Source organism: Vipera berus (assembly GCF_964194415.1).
Source record: "Vipera berus genome assembly, chromosome: Z".
Lineage (NCBI taxonomy): Eukaryota > Metazoa > Chordata > Lepidosauria > Squamata > Viperidae > Vipera > Vipera berus.
In genome coordinates, this window is record NC_138205.1 from 110,536,773 (window position 1) to 110,554,530 (window position 17,758).

At 38.3% G+C, this 17,758-nt stretch overlaps 1 protein-coding gene across 7 annotated transcripts in view; it reads left to right on the forward strand.

The window, feature by feature from the left end:
* AKAP9 (A-kinase anchoring protein 9) overlaps nucleotides 1–17,758 on the forward strand; it is a 127,939-nt gene that overhangs the window by 56,443 nt on the left and 53,738 nt on the right. For all 7 annotated transcript variants that reach the window (XR_014028654.1, XR_014028655.1, XM_081345585.1 and 4 more), the window contains one exon: nucleotides 6,590–6,798. Coding sequence is in view for 5 of the 7 variants with exons in the window: in XM_081345585.1 (XP_081201711.1) it covers nucleotides 6,590–6,798 (209 nt within the window). In the remaining 2 variants the exon portion in view is untranslated. The remainder of the gene's footprint in view (nucleotides 1–6,589; nucleotides 6,799–17,758) is intronic.

A 17,758-nucleotide genomic window follows, 5' to 3' on the forward strand; every position in this document is an offset into this window, starting at 1 on the left:
TATATTGAGTATGTTGTTATAAACATTTAATTGGCTTAATTAATATCTGTTGGATAGATTTATCAGCAATGATTACCTTACCCAATTCTCACATTGGATTGGTCCTTCTTGATTGTTTATGCTGCAATCTCAAGGAATTTGGTCACTTTCTAGAAAAGTTGTCACCTAGACAGCCAAATTGATGATGACAATTTTTCTGGAATTTTAATAGTAAGAGCAGTTGGTCATTTATTTTTAGAATCTGACTCTTCTATAAATATGGCACTAGATTTAATTTATTTAGGATAATCATCTACATGGATACAATACAACTTTTTATACCACAATAGACTTAAAAAATGTAATTTAGAAGTAGTAATCCAGTTGCTTTTCTGCATTGGTTTTGCTGTTCTGCCTTAAAGAAATATAGAATTTGGATGCTCATGTTTATATTGCAGTACAATTCAGAAAAAGAAATGTCATTTCAAAGCAGCAATTCTGTCTTAACATGCTAGTTAGACTAAAAGAATAAATGCAATAGATTTGTGGTTTAAATTGCATACATAATTTGGAAATAGATTGCTGTCTTCAAATAATGTTATTCCGCTGTTACTACACAATTGTGGTCACAAAATGGCATTTTTTAATATTTAATGTCATAGAGTGGTAAATAGTGCCATTTTTTGTGTTCGGTGGAAATGAAATTTATTTCAAGTCATCTGGATGAAGATATGCATATGACTCTGAAATTCTGGTGTACTATTAGAAAATTAAACTGGTAGTACAAGATTTAGCTGTAGCCTTGGCTAGTTCAGGAGTTACAACTTTTCCTAGAAAAAAAAAGAATCACCTCAATAGCATTTGCTCTGTTTAAATCCCTGACTATCATAAATTGCTTTAGATCTCAGTATGCAAACAATAATTTGTAAAGTTCAGAACTTAGAAAGCCTGTTTAAATCATATTATACCTATCCACCTTATCTCATAATTCATTTCCTAACTTAAGATATATTATTTTATTTTGTGGGCGAAAACATTTGGGATCAAGTTTTTAAAAATCAGCTACAACTGTACTCTCAATTCCTGGCAAATAGATGGGGAAGAAATGGAGGTAGTGACAGATTTTATTTTCCTGGGCTCCAAGATCACCGCAGATGGGGACTGTAGCCAAGAAATTAAAAGACGCTTGCTCCTTGGGAGGAGAGCCATGGCAAATCTAGACAGCACACTAAAAAGCAGAGACATCACCCTGTCAACAAAAGTGCGTATAGTCAAGGCTATGGTCTTCCCAGTTGCAATGTATGGCAGTGAAAGCTGGACCATAAGAAAGGCTGAGCGCCAAAGAATTGAAGCCTTTGAACTATGGTGCTGGAGAAGACTCCTGCGAGTCCCTTGGACTGCAAGGCGATCAAACCGGTCAGTCCTAGAGGAGATCAACCCTGACTGCTCTTTAGAAGGCCAGATCCTTAAGCTAAAACTCAAATACTTTGGCCACCTAATGAGAAGGAAGGACTCACTGGAGAAGAGCCTAATGCTGGGAAAGATTGAGGGCAAGAGAAGAAGGGGACGACAGAGGATGAGGTGGCTGGATGGAGTCACTGAAGCAGTAGGCGTGAGCCTAGATGGACTCCAGAGGATGGCAGAGGACAGGAAGGCCTGGAGGAACATTGTCCATAGGGTCGCGATGGGTCGGACACGACTTCGCAACTAACAACAACAACAACAACTGTACTCAAGTCTACTCAAGTTTTAAGAATGATATCTGAGAGCTTACTTTGTTGTAAGTTCCCTAGAATAGTCCATGGTGAGATAAGAGGCAAATAAATTTGATAGATAGATAGATAGATAGATAGATAGATAGATAGATAGATAGATAGATAGATAGATAGATAGATGATAGATAGATAGATAGATGATAGATAGATAGATAGATAGATGATAGATGATAGATAGAATAGTGAGATATTTGCTTATATATCAATAGATATCTTTAATAAAGTTTTTAACTGGTGCTTTTAATGTTTTTTTGTTTTGCATTAGTTCTAATTATTCTGCCATTTATTTAATTTTTTAAAGAATGTTTGCTTTTTACTATGTTTTATTTAGCCTTTGTCTTTGCATATCCAAAATATTTAAACTTCAGCTTTATTATTAGTGCTTCCTGTGAGCAGATTAGTTTTCCTATATTTAATTTTGATTAATGTGGTCTTATGGTCCAAAGTATTCTCAACAATTTTTCTCTAGCACCACAATTCACTATTTATGAAGAAGTTTTTTTTTTACTTTGATGGTTTGGTTTTCACAACTATATATGAGTACTGGAAAATTCTAGTATACTAGAATTCATTGTCAGTGTGATTTGCCTGCACTTAAATGTTCAGTCTAGATCTGTTGTCTGTCTTCGACATAACAGACTTCTATTTGCTGGCCAAAGTAAACACACTATGAACTTTCGAGTGGAAGAACATATAGCCTGTGATTTTACTTTCTTTTCTTTATCTTTGCATTGGATTGGCACTGCTTGTTGTTGTAATCTTCATTTTTTGTAATTTTAAGCAACAGATTAACTTTCGTACTCTCTTTTATGTCCCAAGGGTGCTTTTCCAAAAGGCAACTGGACTTTCCTCAATTTTTTTCCTTGAAAACATTTAGCTTCTTGGCAAAAAGTTTCTTTAGTTCCTGAAGAAGCAAGAAAGTCCAGTTGCCTTTTGGAAAAGCACCTTTGGATACTTTGACTTGGATGATTGAGAATCTCCATAGATAGTTCTTCTGTTATCTCTTTAAATCTTCTTACCTTCCAATAATCAAAGTGATGCTATCAGTATATTTTAGTCCAGAATTGGTAATGATATATCTGCATATAAGTTAAATAAAATATTTTATATTTGAATATCAAATAAATATGGTGACAATATACTGTAAATCTTGGTTTACTTTTTCCTCAGTTCCCAATTGTAACTGTTATTCCATGGCCAGCATAGACATTGTTCAACAGGCAGTGAGGTGACCTCCATGATTTTGAAGCCTGTTCACAATTTATGTTCTGCTACGTCAGAAACCTTATCATGCTCAATAAAGCAAAACCAGACATAGTCCAGGAACTCTCCTGCTTTTCCCTTGTTCCGTTATTTTAAAAGGATACATTTTTTATTCAATAATTAAAGGGATAAATCTATTTCAATAATTAAAATCTATGGAATTTTAAAGAAATAGTATTACTCCAAAATAGTTCATATAATAGAAAACATCAAACTGTACAGAAAATATTTCCTAAGGATCAAGATTAAAGGGTATGATAAATGAATGTAAATATCTGAATGAAATATTTCATTTTTTTATTTTCTCTAATCTTCAAAAATAGTAGACTACCATAGTCTATAACTTAAAGGATAAGGATTTTTTTGTTTTGTTTTCAGGAAGAACATAATAGCCGATAGTCCAAATTTATAATGATAGCCAGTTATCCTTAACCATCTCAAAAAAGCTAAGCAGATTTAGATTTGGTTAACCCTTGCTGAAAGACCCCCAAGAGATATCCTGGATATTGGCTTTATTAGAGAATTCACAGAAAAAAACCTCCCAGTAGGTTGCCAAGAGTTTTATAGATCACATTTATAGGCTGTCCAATGCAAAATTACTTTGAGTCAATATTACTCAATGGGAACTTGACTATTACCTTTATGTGTAGCTTTCTCTTCTCTCTTTATTGGATTCATTATGCAATTCATTATGCAATTCTCTTGCTTTATTGGATTGCTTTCATTCAGTAATTCATTTAATGCAGAAATATACATTGTTAGGAGCTTGGTGCCAGCATAGTCAATTGGTACTAAAAGTCTTAAAATAGAGTAAAATTTACAGAATGTGATTTACAGCCCCCAAAACCCTTTTCTCTACTTATTCAGTGTCTTCCTTTAGGCAAATTTTATTAAAAGTCTTCCAGAAACAGCATAAAGCAGGGGTGGGTAGAACCCAAAGTATTAAATACTAAGTCCTGGAAATCTTTTGTCATTATTCCAGTCTACAGAGAGAAGAAAGATTCAGTGTGTTGTTTTAGCTACAAAAAATAGAATTCCAAAGCTAAACCATGGATATTGTGCAGTGCACATTGCAGGTTTTATCCTTAATTATAAATACTCATTGTTCTTTGCTTTATAGTATAGAATACCCAATAACTAATTTATCCTTTTATTTGACTGTATTTTTCTGTAGCTCTGCTTACTGTACTTGTTATTTGTCAGAAGCTGAGCAGGGTCTCTTACTTGGTCAGTTCTTAAGATGGGTGAACTTCAAAGAGCATCAGTTGCATCAGTAAGTGGTGTTGATGGCTCAGTAGAGGGTAGATCTTCCCTCAACTCAGCTTTAACCAATGTTTTGGTTTAGCATCGACAAACAATATCCTGGATGTCCATTGCAATTGTCCTTTCTGCTCTGTGGATATTAAAGCTCTTTCATCTTCTGGCCCTGATCTATTTATACATTACATATTATTCAAAGTGAGAATGGTTAAGTCTAATAATTTTTAAGTATTGCCTTTTAAGAATTCATTGCATACCATAGTAAATTGGCTAATAGAACATGTCAGACATCCTTGAGCAAATTGCACATTGTGCCTAGGAGTTTTATTTCTGCAGGACATGGAAGTGCTTTGAAATCCCGTGCAGATAAAAGATGCCAAGTGAACATAAATTAAATTCATCCAGTTATTCATTTCATTCATAAAAAACTGAGTTTTATTTTCATGAAGTATTGCAATTAGTATTTTTGTTAGATTTACAAAGCTAAAAGGAGATATATAACAGTAATAACATTTAGGAAAATATTTCATATTTTCTATAAAGAGTAATTTAAAATGTGGAACCAACCACTTTAAAAGATAATCAGAATGTTTGGGACTTTTATTGAACCAGTTAGGTTTTCAAAAGAAATGACCAAGGGGTCACTTTTGATTATCCCTTTTAAGGTTTACTGAATTGTACTGAGTCATATTTAAGGACTTTAATCTAATAAAATTTATCCTTACAAATTTATACATCTTTTAGGTCACTGACCATAAGCATACATTTGTTGTGACAGTATGATGTTCCTTTATATCCTAATGACAGATCAGGTATTTTAACTTGCTTTTTGTTAAAAATAAATTTTCAGTGCCTTTTTCACTGGAAACAAGTCTTTTTTTCCCAATTGGTGCTTTAAACATAAAGCCTCAAAGCAACAGTATGCTTACAGTATGTTTTATATAGAGAAGAGTCGTGGTGGCACAGTGGTTAGTATGCAGTATGGCAGGCTAATTCTGCTGACTGCTAGGAGTTTGATTCAGACCGGCTCATGGTTGAGTCAGCCTTCCATCCTTCCAAGGTCAGTAAAATGAGGACCCAGATTGTTGGGGCCAATATGCTGGCTCTGTAAACTGCTTAAAGAGGGCTATAAATCACTGTGAAGTGATATATAAATCTAAGTGTTATTGATATACTTTTAAAAAATAAAGATTAAGATTGGTAAAAGCTAATAAAAAGGTAAAGGCAGAGATAGCAGGTTGACTCCTTAAAATCCATTTTTAAATTAACTTAATTGTCTGCTGGGAAATCTAAGGGTTGACTTGAATTCCCAGATGAAAATGAGATGGGACAAAAATTGGCATTTTAAAACACTTCCAGATTTTCAACTGCAGTCACATTTGTGTAAAATACTACTTCTCAATGAAATGATTTTCATGTTGCTGTTTTGATAACATATTTTCATATATTCATGTACATAATAATTATACTACTCTGCAAACATAATTTTTAACTTGCTATTCATATTTATTTGAAAGTCTAACTGAAGTCATAAATAGACATGCATGAGATTTAACCTTGTTTCTATATCAACAAATATCAAGACACTTTAGATTTATACAGATCTGCTTTAGAACAGTTCCCTAGAGCATATTTTTGGTGGATGAAAACAATTGGCAAAAGGAAGATGTTTGATCCTTGAAGATTCATGCTAAGAAAAGGAAGGTAGAATCATATATCTTTCATTAATAGGATCAAACATCTTCGATGATCAGATTGTTTTCATTTCACATAAATACAAATTGAATTCTTTGTTTTCCATTAATAATAATAATCTATATTCAATTATTGAATTAAAATGTTTAAAAATAATTTATTAGTGGCAGAATGTTAGTGTTTTTTCAAAATGGAATTTTAATGCAATCAGATGATCTCTGTGCTTTCAATGTGTGGTAGCTTATACTAGAAAAATAACTGTAATCCATAAATAGAAGGTAATGCTTGAAATATAACCCTATAGGTAAATAGATAGATTTAAACAATTAGATTAGTTTTCATAATGTGCTGATATTCAAATATTTTTCTTCTGTTAGTATCTCCTTTTCTATTTGCTGTCTGCTTTGTAATTAACTAACTTCATTTGTGTAATTTAATTGCAAGATGTAATTCATTTTATTGCTTGATGTTCTTCATTCTCAGTGGAAATATTTCTGTTTACTATATAGTTTATTTGATCATATTCATTAATTTGTATAAGAAAAATCCTGCTAATGCTAGAAACAAAAAAACCAAAGTGGGACATTGTTTTTTCTTTTAATTTTTTTGTTATACAGAAAGGCAATCATCTCAGTATATTGGCAATGATCTTGAAATTCAAGACAACATCATGTGGTCAGAAGTCACAGATGAAGAGTTTGAACTCACCCAGTTCCTTGGCATGGAAATAGATGCAAAAAATGAAGAGTTAATTCTAAATATCAATACCCGACTTCAAGCAGTATTTGAAAAACTTCTTCAAACAATAAATGAAACTGCTAATCAGGTAACATTGTTTAATTATAGCCTTGAAAGAATGTCTGAGTGGAAAAGAAAAAAATGAATTTGATACACAAATCAAGAAATTGTTTCTTTAATTTCTGCATACATTTTAAAAATGTTTCCCCCTTTTTAAAAGGATTTCTGAGAATGGTTTCTTTGCATGGACTTTTACTATGATTACAAGTTAGATTCTTTTAGCCTCATGTGACATCATGAGGTTAAATCTTCTGATTTTTTTTTCAAGATTATATGACAGCTGCCCCTGGAGTCTTAGGGAGAGCACAGCTGCTTCAAAAATTATGGATACATATTGTAGTTAATGCTCTCACTATTCCAAAGCATTTTCTAGAAAGTACTGAAATATTTTTATTCTCCTTATCTCTCATCAGGAGCATCATGTTTAGAATAATGGGTGCATTTCTGTACTAAATCTATTTTCCTCTTACTTAAATAATTATTGAGCAAGGTAACATTAATAATTGAACAGAAAATGGTGTTTGAAATGAGCAATGAACTTGTAATAAAGATAATTTTCAAATGGTTATTATTTATTATTATCATTATTTATTATTATCTGTGTAGAGAGAGTTTCCTCCTTTAAATTTCTGGGAGTCTACCTCTGTGAAGATCTGACCTGGAAAATTAACACAACCCAGGTGGCTAGAAAGGCCCAACAGAGGCTTCACTTTCTTAGGGTCTTGCGGAAGAACAGGGTAGAACAACAGCTAATGACCCTCTTTTACCGGTCTACTATAGAGAGCGTCCTCTCATATGGTATTGTGGTTTGGTATGCTGGTCTGACAGCCGCGGACAGGAAAGTATTACAGAGGGTAGTGAGCACAGCACAAGACATTGTGGGCTGTTCCCTGACACCACTGGATGACATCGCCAGGGCTCGTTGCCTTGGAAGAGTGAGGAAGATTCTCAGGGATGACTCATACCCTGAACGGTATCTCTTTACTCTCCTACCATCTGGTAGGAGATATAGGAATATAGCCAGCCGTACCAACAGGCTGAAAAATAGCTTTTATCCATGGGCTGTTAGGCTTTTAAATGGGACATAATCTTATGCAGAATTGACTTGGGAGGCCGGTGTGTGGTGTAGTTGGTTCACATGGTGTGGTAGGATGGAGGGTTTGTTGTCACTGTGTGTTGGGGGGGAGAGAGCACGGGGGGAAGCTCAGCTAATCTCAATGTACACATGTTGTACAATAAAGGTTTATTATTTATTATTTAAGTGTGAAGCAAAAAAACATGTCCTCTGTGAAACTTATTTTTTTGCAGTAATCACAGTGGAACTCTTCCCCCCCCCCCACCAAAAAAAAGCACTATATGGTGGATCAGGCACCTTTTTTAACTTTATAAACACAACTATGTTCCAAGAAAACTATATTATCTCTATCAAGTTCCATTCTGACTATTCAATATCTTAAAGTCTGTATTGTCTTCCAAGTCAGGAAGCAAAGATTATCAATCAAATATTAACCATTACGTTCATATTTTGTGATTCCTTTATCATAAGATTTATTTATTTATTTATTTATTTATTTATTTATTTATTTATTTATTTGTTTGTTTGTTTTTATATACCGCCCTTCTCCCGAGGGACTCGGGGTGGTGTACAGAGCAAGGTCAGTATACAGTTAAACAATAGTAAAAAAACAAATGAAACCCCAAGAGCTATCAGGCCAGGCCAGACTGCTGGAACAGGTGGGTTTTTAAGTCGCGCCGGAAGGTGCGAAGGTCGGGGGCCATCCGGATTTCGGTAGGCAAGCAGTTCCAGAGGGTTGGCGCACCCACTGAGAATGCTCTCCCCCTGGGGGCCACTAGCCGGCATTCTCTGACCGGTGGCACCCTGAGGAGGCCTTCTCTGTGGGAGCGCACAGGACGGAGGGGTGTTGATGCTGGCAGTAGGTGCTCCCGTAGGTAATCTGGACCCATGACATGTAGGGCTTTGTATGTCATCACTAGCACCTTGAATTTCACTCGGAAGGCAACTGGAAGCCAGTGCAGCTCACGGAGGAGAGGTGTGATATGGGAGTATCGGGAAGCCCCCAAAAGTGTTCGTGCAGCTGCACTCTGCACCAGCTGAAGCTTCCGAGTGGTTTTCAAGGGCAACCCCATGTAGAGAGCGTTGCAGTAGTCAAGGCGAGAGGTCACAAGTGCATGGGTGACTGTACGTAAGGCATCCAGGTCCAGATAGGGTCGTAGTTGGCGCACCAGTCGAACCCGAGTGAAGGCCCCCCTGGTCACAGCTCCTATGTGATCTTCCAAGGATAGCTGTGAATCTAGGAGGACACCCAGGTTGCGGGCCCTATCAACGGGGTAATAACTCACCCCCGATGGTAAGGGATGGAATGCTCTGAGTATCCTGGGTTGCCGGTATGTACAGCCATTCAGTCTTGTCCGGGTTGAGTTGTAGCCTGTTCCTCCCCATCCATTCCCGAACTGCTTCTAGGCAACGGGACATCACGTCGAGGGCATCACTGATGCAGTTTGGAGTCGAGATGAAAAGCTGGGTGTCATCAGCATACTGATGGTACCCTACTCCAAAACCACGAATGATCTCACCTAGCGGTTTCATGTAGATCTTGAACAGGAGAGGCGAGAGGACCGACCCCTGAGGAACTCCACAAACGAGAGGTCTCGGAGTCGACCTCTGTCCCCCTGCCAACACCGACTGCGAGCGTCCCAGGAGAAAGGAGGAGAACCATCGCAGAACCGTGCCTCCCACTCCCAATCCCCTGAGGCGCCGCAGCAAGATACCATGGTCGATGGTATCGAAAGCCGCCGAAAGGTCTAATAAGACCAGGATAGAGGAATGGCCCCTGTCCCGGGCCCTCCAGAGATCATTCACCAGAGCGACCAATGCCGTCTCCGTGCTGTAGCCCGGCCTGAAACCCGATTGGCACGGGTCTAGATAATCCGCTTCATCCAGGACTTGAGGAAGCTGATGCGCCACCACACTCAACAACCTTCGCAAGGAAGCGAAGGTTGGAGACCGGACGAAAGTTATTCAATGTAGCTGGGTCCAAGGTGGGCTTCTTGAGGAGAGGTCTCACCACTGCCTCCTTCAAGGAGGCGGGGAAGTGACCCTCACTCAGAGAAGCAGAGATGACCGCCTGAAACCAGCCTCGTGTCCCCTCCCGAGCTGCATAAGCCAGCCAGGAAGGGCACGGGTCCAATAAGCATGTGGAGGAGCTCAACCTCCTCATAATCCTGTCCACTTCCTTTGGAGTCACAGGATCAAACTCCTCCCAGATGACGTCGACAAGACTGCCCATGTCCTGTTCCTCAGACTCTGCCCAGTTGGAGTCCAGGCCGGTTCGAATCCGAGCGATTTTATCCAACAGATATTGACCAAATTCCTCGGCTCGACCCTGTAAGGGTTCCTCCCTCACCTCTTGGTTCAGAAGGGAGCGGGTCACTCTAAACAGGGCAGCCGGGCGATTATCTGCGGACGCGATGAGGGCGGAAAAGTAATTGGTTCTCGCCGCCCTTATCGCTGCGAGATAAGACCTGGTGTGGATTCTTAGTCGCAACCGGTCGGATTCGGATCGACTGGATCTCCAACGGCTCTCTAGGCCCCGTCTCTGACGCTTCATCTCCTGGAGCTCCGCGGTGAACCATGGGGCTCGCTGGGATCTGCGCCGGGTCAAGGGCCGCAAGGGTACAACTCGGTCAAGTGCCTCCGTGGCTGCCCTTTCCCAGGCTTCCACTAAGGCATCCGCCGAGCTGTGAGCAGGGAGTGCAGGTGGGTTCCCAAGCGCTGCCTGGAACCTATCAGGGTCCATTAGGCGCCTGGGGCGGTACCATCTGGTTGGCTCCGCGCACCCACGGCGGGGGGTGGCAAAGCGGAAGTCCAGCCGTAGGAGGTGTTCTTTTTTTTTTTATTGAAAAGTTTTATCATACATTTTATCTTTAACAAACCCCCCTACCCCTCCCCTATCCCTCCCTCCTTACCCCTCCCCCCCTCTCCCCCCCGACTTCCCAGAGCTAAGTACAAGGTATAAAAAACAAAAAAAAAAGAATCATACACAACCATATGTTAACAACCGTAAACTCTAAAATCTATCACTCTCTAGCTCATATAGGATAACTACAAACACTATTAATGTAAAATATATAAAAAAAGAGAAAAAAGAGAAAAAAAAAGAGAAAAGAAGGAAAGACTTATTCAAATGCTACATGAAACTTTTTAGTCCCATATTTGTTCTGGATATACTCAATCCATTTTCTCCACTCCATAATATAGCGTTCTTGCGAATGATCTTTCAAATAGGCCGATATCTTTGCCATCTCTGCCAGGTCAGAAACCTTTAAAGTCCATTCTTCTATAGTCGGCAGTTCCTCCTTCTTCCAATATTGACCTATTAAGAGTCTTGCTGCCGTAATTAAATTCAACATCAACTTAGTGTCCACAACTGTTGCATCTGTAATTATTCCCAACAAAAAAAGTTGCGGACAAAACTTTATCCTCTGTTTAAAAATCTTCTGCATGTTCCACCAGACTTTTATCCAAAAAGCCTTAACCTTTTTACAAGTCCACCATATGTGAAAATATGTTGCGTCTTCGTCACCGCACCTCCAACATTTAGGCTGATAATTCGGATACATACTTGCAAGCTTTTTAGGATCTAAATGCCATCTATAAAACATTTTATAAAAATTCTCTCTTAGATTTTGAGCTTGTGTAAATTTTACGTTCCTCACCCAAATCCTTTCCCACGTATCCATTGTAACAACTTCTTGGATATTTTGGGCCCATTTAATCATACAATCTTTAACAAGCTCTGTTTCTGAGTCAATTTCTATCAATGCAAGATATATCCGTTTGATATGTGCTGGACCCTGATTTCTAATTTGCTTTATCAAATTTTCATCAGTCATTGTAAAACCAATTTTCTGGTCTTCTTTCCACCTGGCCCGTAGCTGAGTATATTGAAACCAATTTTGAACAACCTTCTCTTCTCGCAAGAGGCTATATGATTTCAAACTCCAAACATTTCTTTCCAAGCTCAGAATCTCCTTGTACGTAGTCACATCATGTTTGAAACCAGCATGTATATTCTCTATTGCGTGTTTTGGAATTGCCCACAGTGGTATTTTACAATCTAGCTTATGTCTATACTTCTTCCAAACTCTCAACAATGCCTGCCTTAGAATATGCACTCTAAACACATTGTCTACCTTCTTGTCATACAACAAATATGCATGCCAGCCAAACAACAAATCGTGGCCTTCAAGATTTAATAATCTCTCTTGTGTCAAATTAATCCAATCACTTATTCCTACTAATGCAGCAGCTTCATAGTATAGTTTAAGATTGGGCATTTTAAGACCACCTCTCTCACGAGTATCCTGCATAATCTTAAGTTTAACTCGTGGCCTTTTCCCTGCCCAAACAAATTTATTGATACCTCGCTGCCATTCCTCCAAATTAGAATCTTTCTTAAGAATCGGTATCATTTGAAATAAAAATAGAAATTTAGGCAGGACGTTCATTTTCACTGCTGCGATCCGTCCCAACAAGGACAATTGCAATTTTTCCCAACTCTCCAATTCTTTTTGAATATTCCCCCATAGTTTTTCATAATTATTTTTATATAGCTTTGTATTAGAGGGCGACAAAAGCACCCCCAAATATTTAACCCTTTTAACAATCTCAAATCCAGTTAATCCTTCTAAGAGAGCCTTTTGCGAAACTGTCATATTTTTGGCCAGAATTTTGGTTTTCTGTATATTAACTTTAAATCCAGAAACCTTCCCGTATTGTGTTATTATCTCCATCAGGTCCACAACAGAGTTCTCTGGCTGGGTCACTGTAACAACCAGATCATCTGCGAATGCTCTCAATCTATAATCCTGATCTCTAATTTGTATACCCTTAATTTTTTCCGAATTCCGTATTTTAACCAATAATATCTCTAATGTTAACACAAATAACAAGGGCGATAACAGACACCCTTGCCTTGTGCCCTTCTCAATATTACATACTTCTGTCAGACTATTATTAACTATAATTCGGGCAGTTTGTTTTTGATATAATGCCCTAATCGGTTGTAAAAAATTTTCCCCAAAATCCATTTTGTCTAAAACTTTCATCAAAAATTGCCAATTCAATTGATCAAAAGCTTTTTCAGCATCTAGAAAGATTAGCACCGCAGGGATCTGGTTGTTCCTTTCCAAAAACTCTAACACATCAACTATATGCCTCACATTATTTTTCATTTGCCTACCACTAATAAACCCCGTTTGATCCCCATGAATCACCTGTTGCAGAACCCTCATCAGTCTATTAGCCAACACCTTAGCAAATATCTTGTAATCTGTATTTAAAAGCGATATCGGTCTATAATTTTTAACTTGAGTAGCATCTTGGTCTTCCTTCGGAATCAAGGAAATAAAAGCTGTTCTCCAAGACGGTGGCACCTTTCCCCCCCTCTGGATTGTCTGGAACAGTTCCTTTAACGGTTTCATCATCTCTAATTGTAAATTTTTATAATAAGCCGCAGACAAACCATCCGTACCTGGTGCTTTATCCATCTTCAATTCCTTAATTGCTGTGAAAATTTCTTCTTCTGTAATTAATTGATTAATCCCCTCTTTTTGTACTTGCGTAAGAACCGGGATGCTAGCATTCTCCAAATATATATCAATGTCTTTTTCATTAATCTTCTCCTTAGCATATAATTTAGAATAAAAATCCACAAAAGCATCCTTGATAAGGTCCTGTTGAAACACAACCCTTCCTTTATGCTCAATTTTATCTATATTAGAAGCCCTTTGCTTTTTCCTCAATCTATAAGCTAACCATCTACCTGGTTTGTTGGCGTTGCAAAAGGTATTATGCCTAGCAAACCGCAAATTGGTTGCCACTTGGTCAGCCATTAATTTATCAAATTGTCCTCTTAACAGTTTAATAGCCTCCTTAATCTTCACATCCTCTGAATTCAAAATCAAAGCCTTTTCTTTTTCCTTTATTTCATTCTCCAGTTCTTTCCTCCTAGCTTCCACAGCACGTCTATGTTTATTATTCATATATATCAACACCCCTCTCATATAGGCCTTACTAGCATCCCAAACCATGTCCATAGAGGTGCCCTTATTCATTTCAAAAAAATCCTTCATCCGCTGTTTGCATTCTTCCACATTTCTCTGATTTCTAAACAAATTCTCATTTACGCGCCACGAGCACCTATCTCTATTCTCCTTATCAATCTCTAGCCAAACTGGGCTGTGATCAGAAATAGTTCTTGCACAAATCTTCACCTTCTTAGTCCTTAAAAAAAATCATTAGTCAACAAAATAAAATCGATCCTAGAAAAAGACTGATGTCTGTCAGAAAAAAAAGTATAATCCTTTTCCTGCAAATGTCTCTCGCGCCAAATATCTCGCAGTTCCAAGTCATCCTTCATTTCAAAAAAGGATTTAGGCAGTCTAGCATGACTTGGGACGCGCTTAAAAGCTCCAGCCTTGTCCATCTGTACATCCAAAACACCATTCCAATCCCCCATAAAAATAAAAGATTTATAATCCAACTGGGTAAGCTTTGTATGAAGTAGGCTAAAAAAGTCAGCTTGTTGTTGATTAGGAGCATATAATCCAACTAAAAGCGTCTTTTTACCTTCTAGCAGCAGCTCTATCATAACGTATCTTCCATGCTTATCTGCTTCAATTAAGTCTGCTGTTAAAGCACTTTTAACATAAACAACCACTCCATTTTTCTTATTCATTGCAGAAGCAACAAATTGCGTACCCAACCTTGAGTTCGATAAATACTTTTGATCCACAACCCTAATATGCGTTTCTTGCAAACATATAACATCTATCTTGAATTGTTTTAAATATTGAAAAACTTTCTTCCTCTTCTGTGGTGAGTTTAGTCCATTAACGTTCCAAGTTAAAAATTTAGTTGTCATGCATATCATCCCAAAGCTCTTGAAGCACTGCTTTGATAGGACTGTCTTTTTTAGGCCGTGCTCCTCCCACTGCTTGGCTGTAAGTACGTTGTGGAAGTTCCATAGACTTCTGCTAATCTTGTTCTTTTATTTTTTTTGATCGTTTTAAAGCAGCACGCGTCACCCTCTGCTCTCTAGGATCATCCAAAGAAGTTGTAGCTTGATCTCCTCCAGCACCGTTCTCCTCTGTCTGTCCATCTTCAGCCTCTTGATGTTCTCCTTCTCCAGATCTCTTTGCAGCTTCCAGAAGTGATAATGGGGTTGCTTTTAAAACGTTATTGTAAAAATCACGCGCCTGCATCACAGTAACCAAACGGTACCTTTTACCTTCATGCATCACCATCAACCCAACTGGGATCTCCCATCTGAACCTTATATCTCGTTGCTTGAGCTCTTGCACAAGAAATGTAAAATCCTTCCTTCTCCTTAAAATCTTTGGAGGAATTTCTTTTAGAACCAAAACTTCTTGATCAGCAATCACAACTTTAGAATCATAGGCAGCTTGTATAACTTCATCTCTAATTTCCCTCTTTGCAAAATAAACCACCACATCTCTAGGCAGCTTTCTCTGTCTAGCAATCCATGAATTCACACGAAACACTTTATCCATGCCTCCCTTTATTTCAGATGCTGGCTGATTCAATACCACTTCCAGAGCCTCAGAAATCAACTGCTTTAGATCTTCCTTAATATTCTCTTTTAAGCCTCTGATTCTAACAGCAAACTGCATCTGGTAATATTGAGCAAGACTCAATTCTCTGTCCATTTTGTCTCTTAAATCTTCATTCTCCAATACTTTTGCTTCTAATATGGCATTCTTTTGAGTCAAATCTTCCACTTTTTCATCCAGATCTTCCACACATTCAGCCACTTTATGCACTGAAGACAAAATGTCTACCTTCAACACACTGAACTTCTGTTCCATCCTCTCTTCCATTCTCTTCTCCAATTTCTCCTCCATCTGTGCAAATTTATCACCCATTGATTCCAGAATTACCTGGGCATGTTTTTCAAGAGCATCTTGTAAATCCTTCGGTGTCAATACATCAGGAGGACGCAACGCCTGCAATGATGATTGTTGCACCGGAGAAGTTCCACCACTCCGAAGAGTTTTTGGGGGAGGTTTAGCCGCCATCTTCTACTTTCACTTGTGACGCACTTTCACTTTAAGTTTAAAAAGCCCATCGAGCTCGAGAGTAAAATATAATAATCCTCTTCACCTTTTCCTCTTGTACCGCTCTGCCTGCTCCTTTTATTCCATAGTCCTTCCTTCAGGCAGGGGTGGTCGCAAACGCCTGGCTCTGCTCCAAGAAATCCGGAGCAGAGACGCTGACCAGCTGGGAGCGACCCAGGCTACGGGGGAGTTCAATCCTTCAGCCGCCCAAGCTACAAGCTCAGGCGGCCCCGGAGAACTCGACCCCTACCTGGGGCCTCACCCCCTCCTCTTCTCCCGAGGAGGGGGCTTCAAATTCACCCGAACAGCTGATCGGCGCTGTTTCGGGTGAAAATTACTCAGCTGAGCCGCGGGCAGCCCGGGAAGGCTGTCTCCGGCGCCGCGCAGCCACCGGAAGTCCCGTAGGAGGTGTTCTATGTAATGATTATTTTACTGTTGTTTATCTTCTACTGTGCCATGAATTCCAAAGGAATCACTATATGGATAATGTATTTACTTTCTACAAGCAACATTGTTGCTGGACACAAAACTCATATGGAATAAATACATTTTATAGGGTCTGTTTAGAATCTATTGAATTTCTCTGTGCAAGGCAAGAATCCAGATTCAGAGCATCCCAAATGGATATCTGATCTCTGCTTAAACACAACTAGTGAAGGAAGTCTATCGTGTCTCTTGGAATTTGTTCCATGTTGAATTGCCCTTATTGTTAGAAACATTTTGGTAAAGTTGAGTTGGAATGTATGATGTCGGTGTATTATTCCTTATCCAGCATTCTGCAATGATAGCCAATACATCTTGACTACCTTTTGGGTGTCATCTACATATAGAGGAGTACTATCACCCCTTCAGTCTTTTCTTTATTAGCTTCTGTCAATTTTAGTTTAAATTAAGTAAAATTAAATTATTTTAAGTATGCGATACTAATTAGAACGATTTATTTACTGGGTGTGACTTTTTTAAAAAGCAATTAAGAAATGGATCAGGCAATCACAATGCTTTTTATTTCCTTCAAACATTCATTTATGAACTCTGCCTTGGCTTCTGAATCTTGTTGAACAAGGTTTGAGGTGGGTGTGTTAATTCAAACTCCAAATCCCTGTGTACCTGCAGTAAAGTAATTTAACCACTCCTACAATACTGTTCTGACCTTCTCCTCGCATTGAGACACAGCTCTTGCTTTGCATAGAGAAGCTTATCTGATTTCTACAACTTAAGGGGGGGGGAAGACTAAATAGTATCTTAATTTAGTATGTTATTGGCTTACTTCAGTGGAGAATTTTAAATATTGACAGTTGCTGCAGGAATTTTTTTTAAATGGTCTGGAGGCTTGCTGCAGAATATCGTATCCAATTATGAAGATAATCTTTTGTGTTGATGAATGCTTTCCTTGGTTTTCTTTTTATTTTAATGCCCTTTTCCATTTGGTTCCATGAGAGGAAATGTCAATTCTCTGAAGACTGCAAACATTGCTTTTTTCCCCCCCAACTGAATGTTTACCTAGAACTTCCTGATGTTTTTGGATTGCTCGTCTGAGTGTGAATTTATCATTCCTTGCCCTCTGCAACAGGCAGATAGTTAATGAACTGCATTTTACCAAGAACAGTTAAAACTGTTATATCAGGGCAAGTTATTTGATGAAAAAGAACTGCAATAGATTACTATGAAATGGATTCCTACCGTACATACTGGTTATCAAATATGTGGAGTGGTCTAAGGTCTGAAAAAAGTCAAGAGGAAAATACTTTAGAAGTTGAATCTCGTGTGCCTTTACCTTATCCTTTTCCGTTTTCTGATCAATTGGATGATAATAATTCTGTGGTTATCAA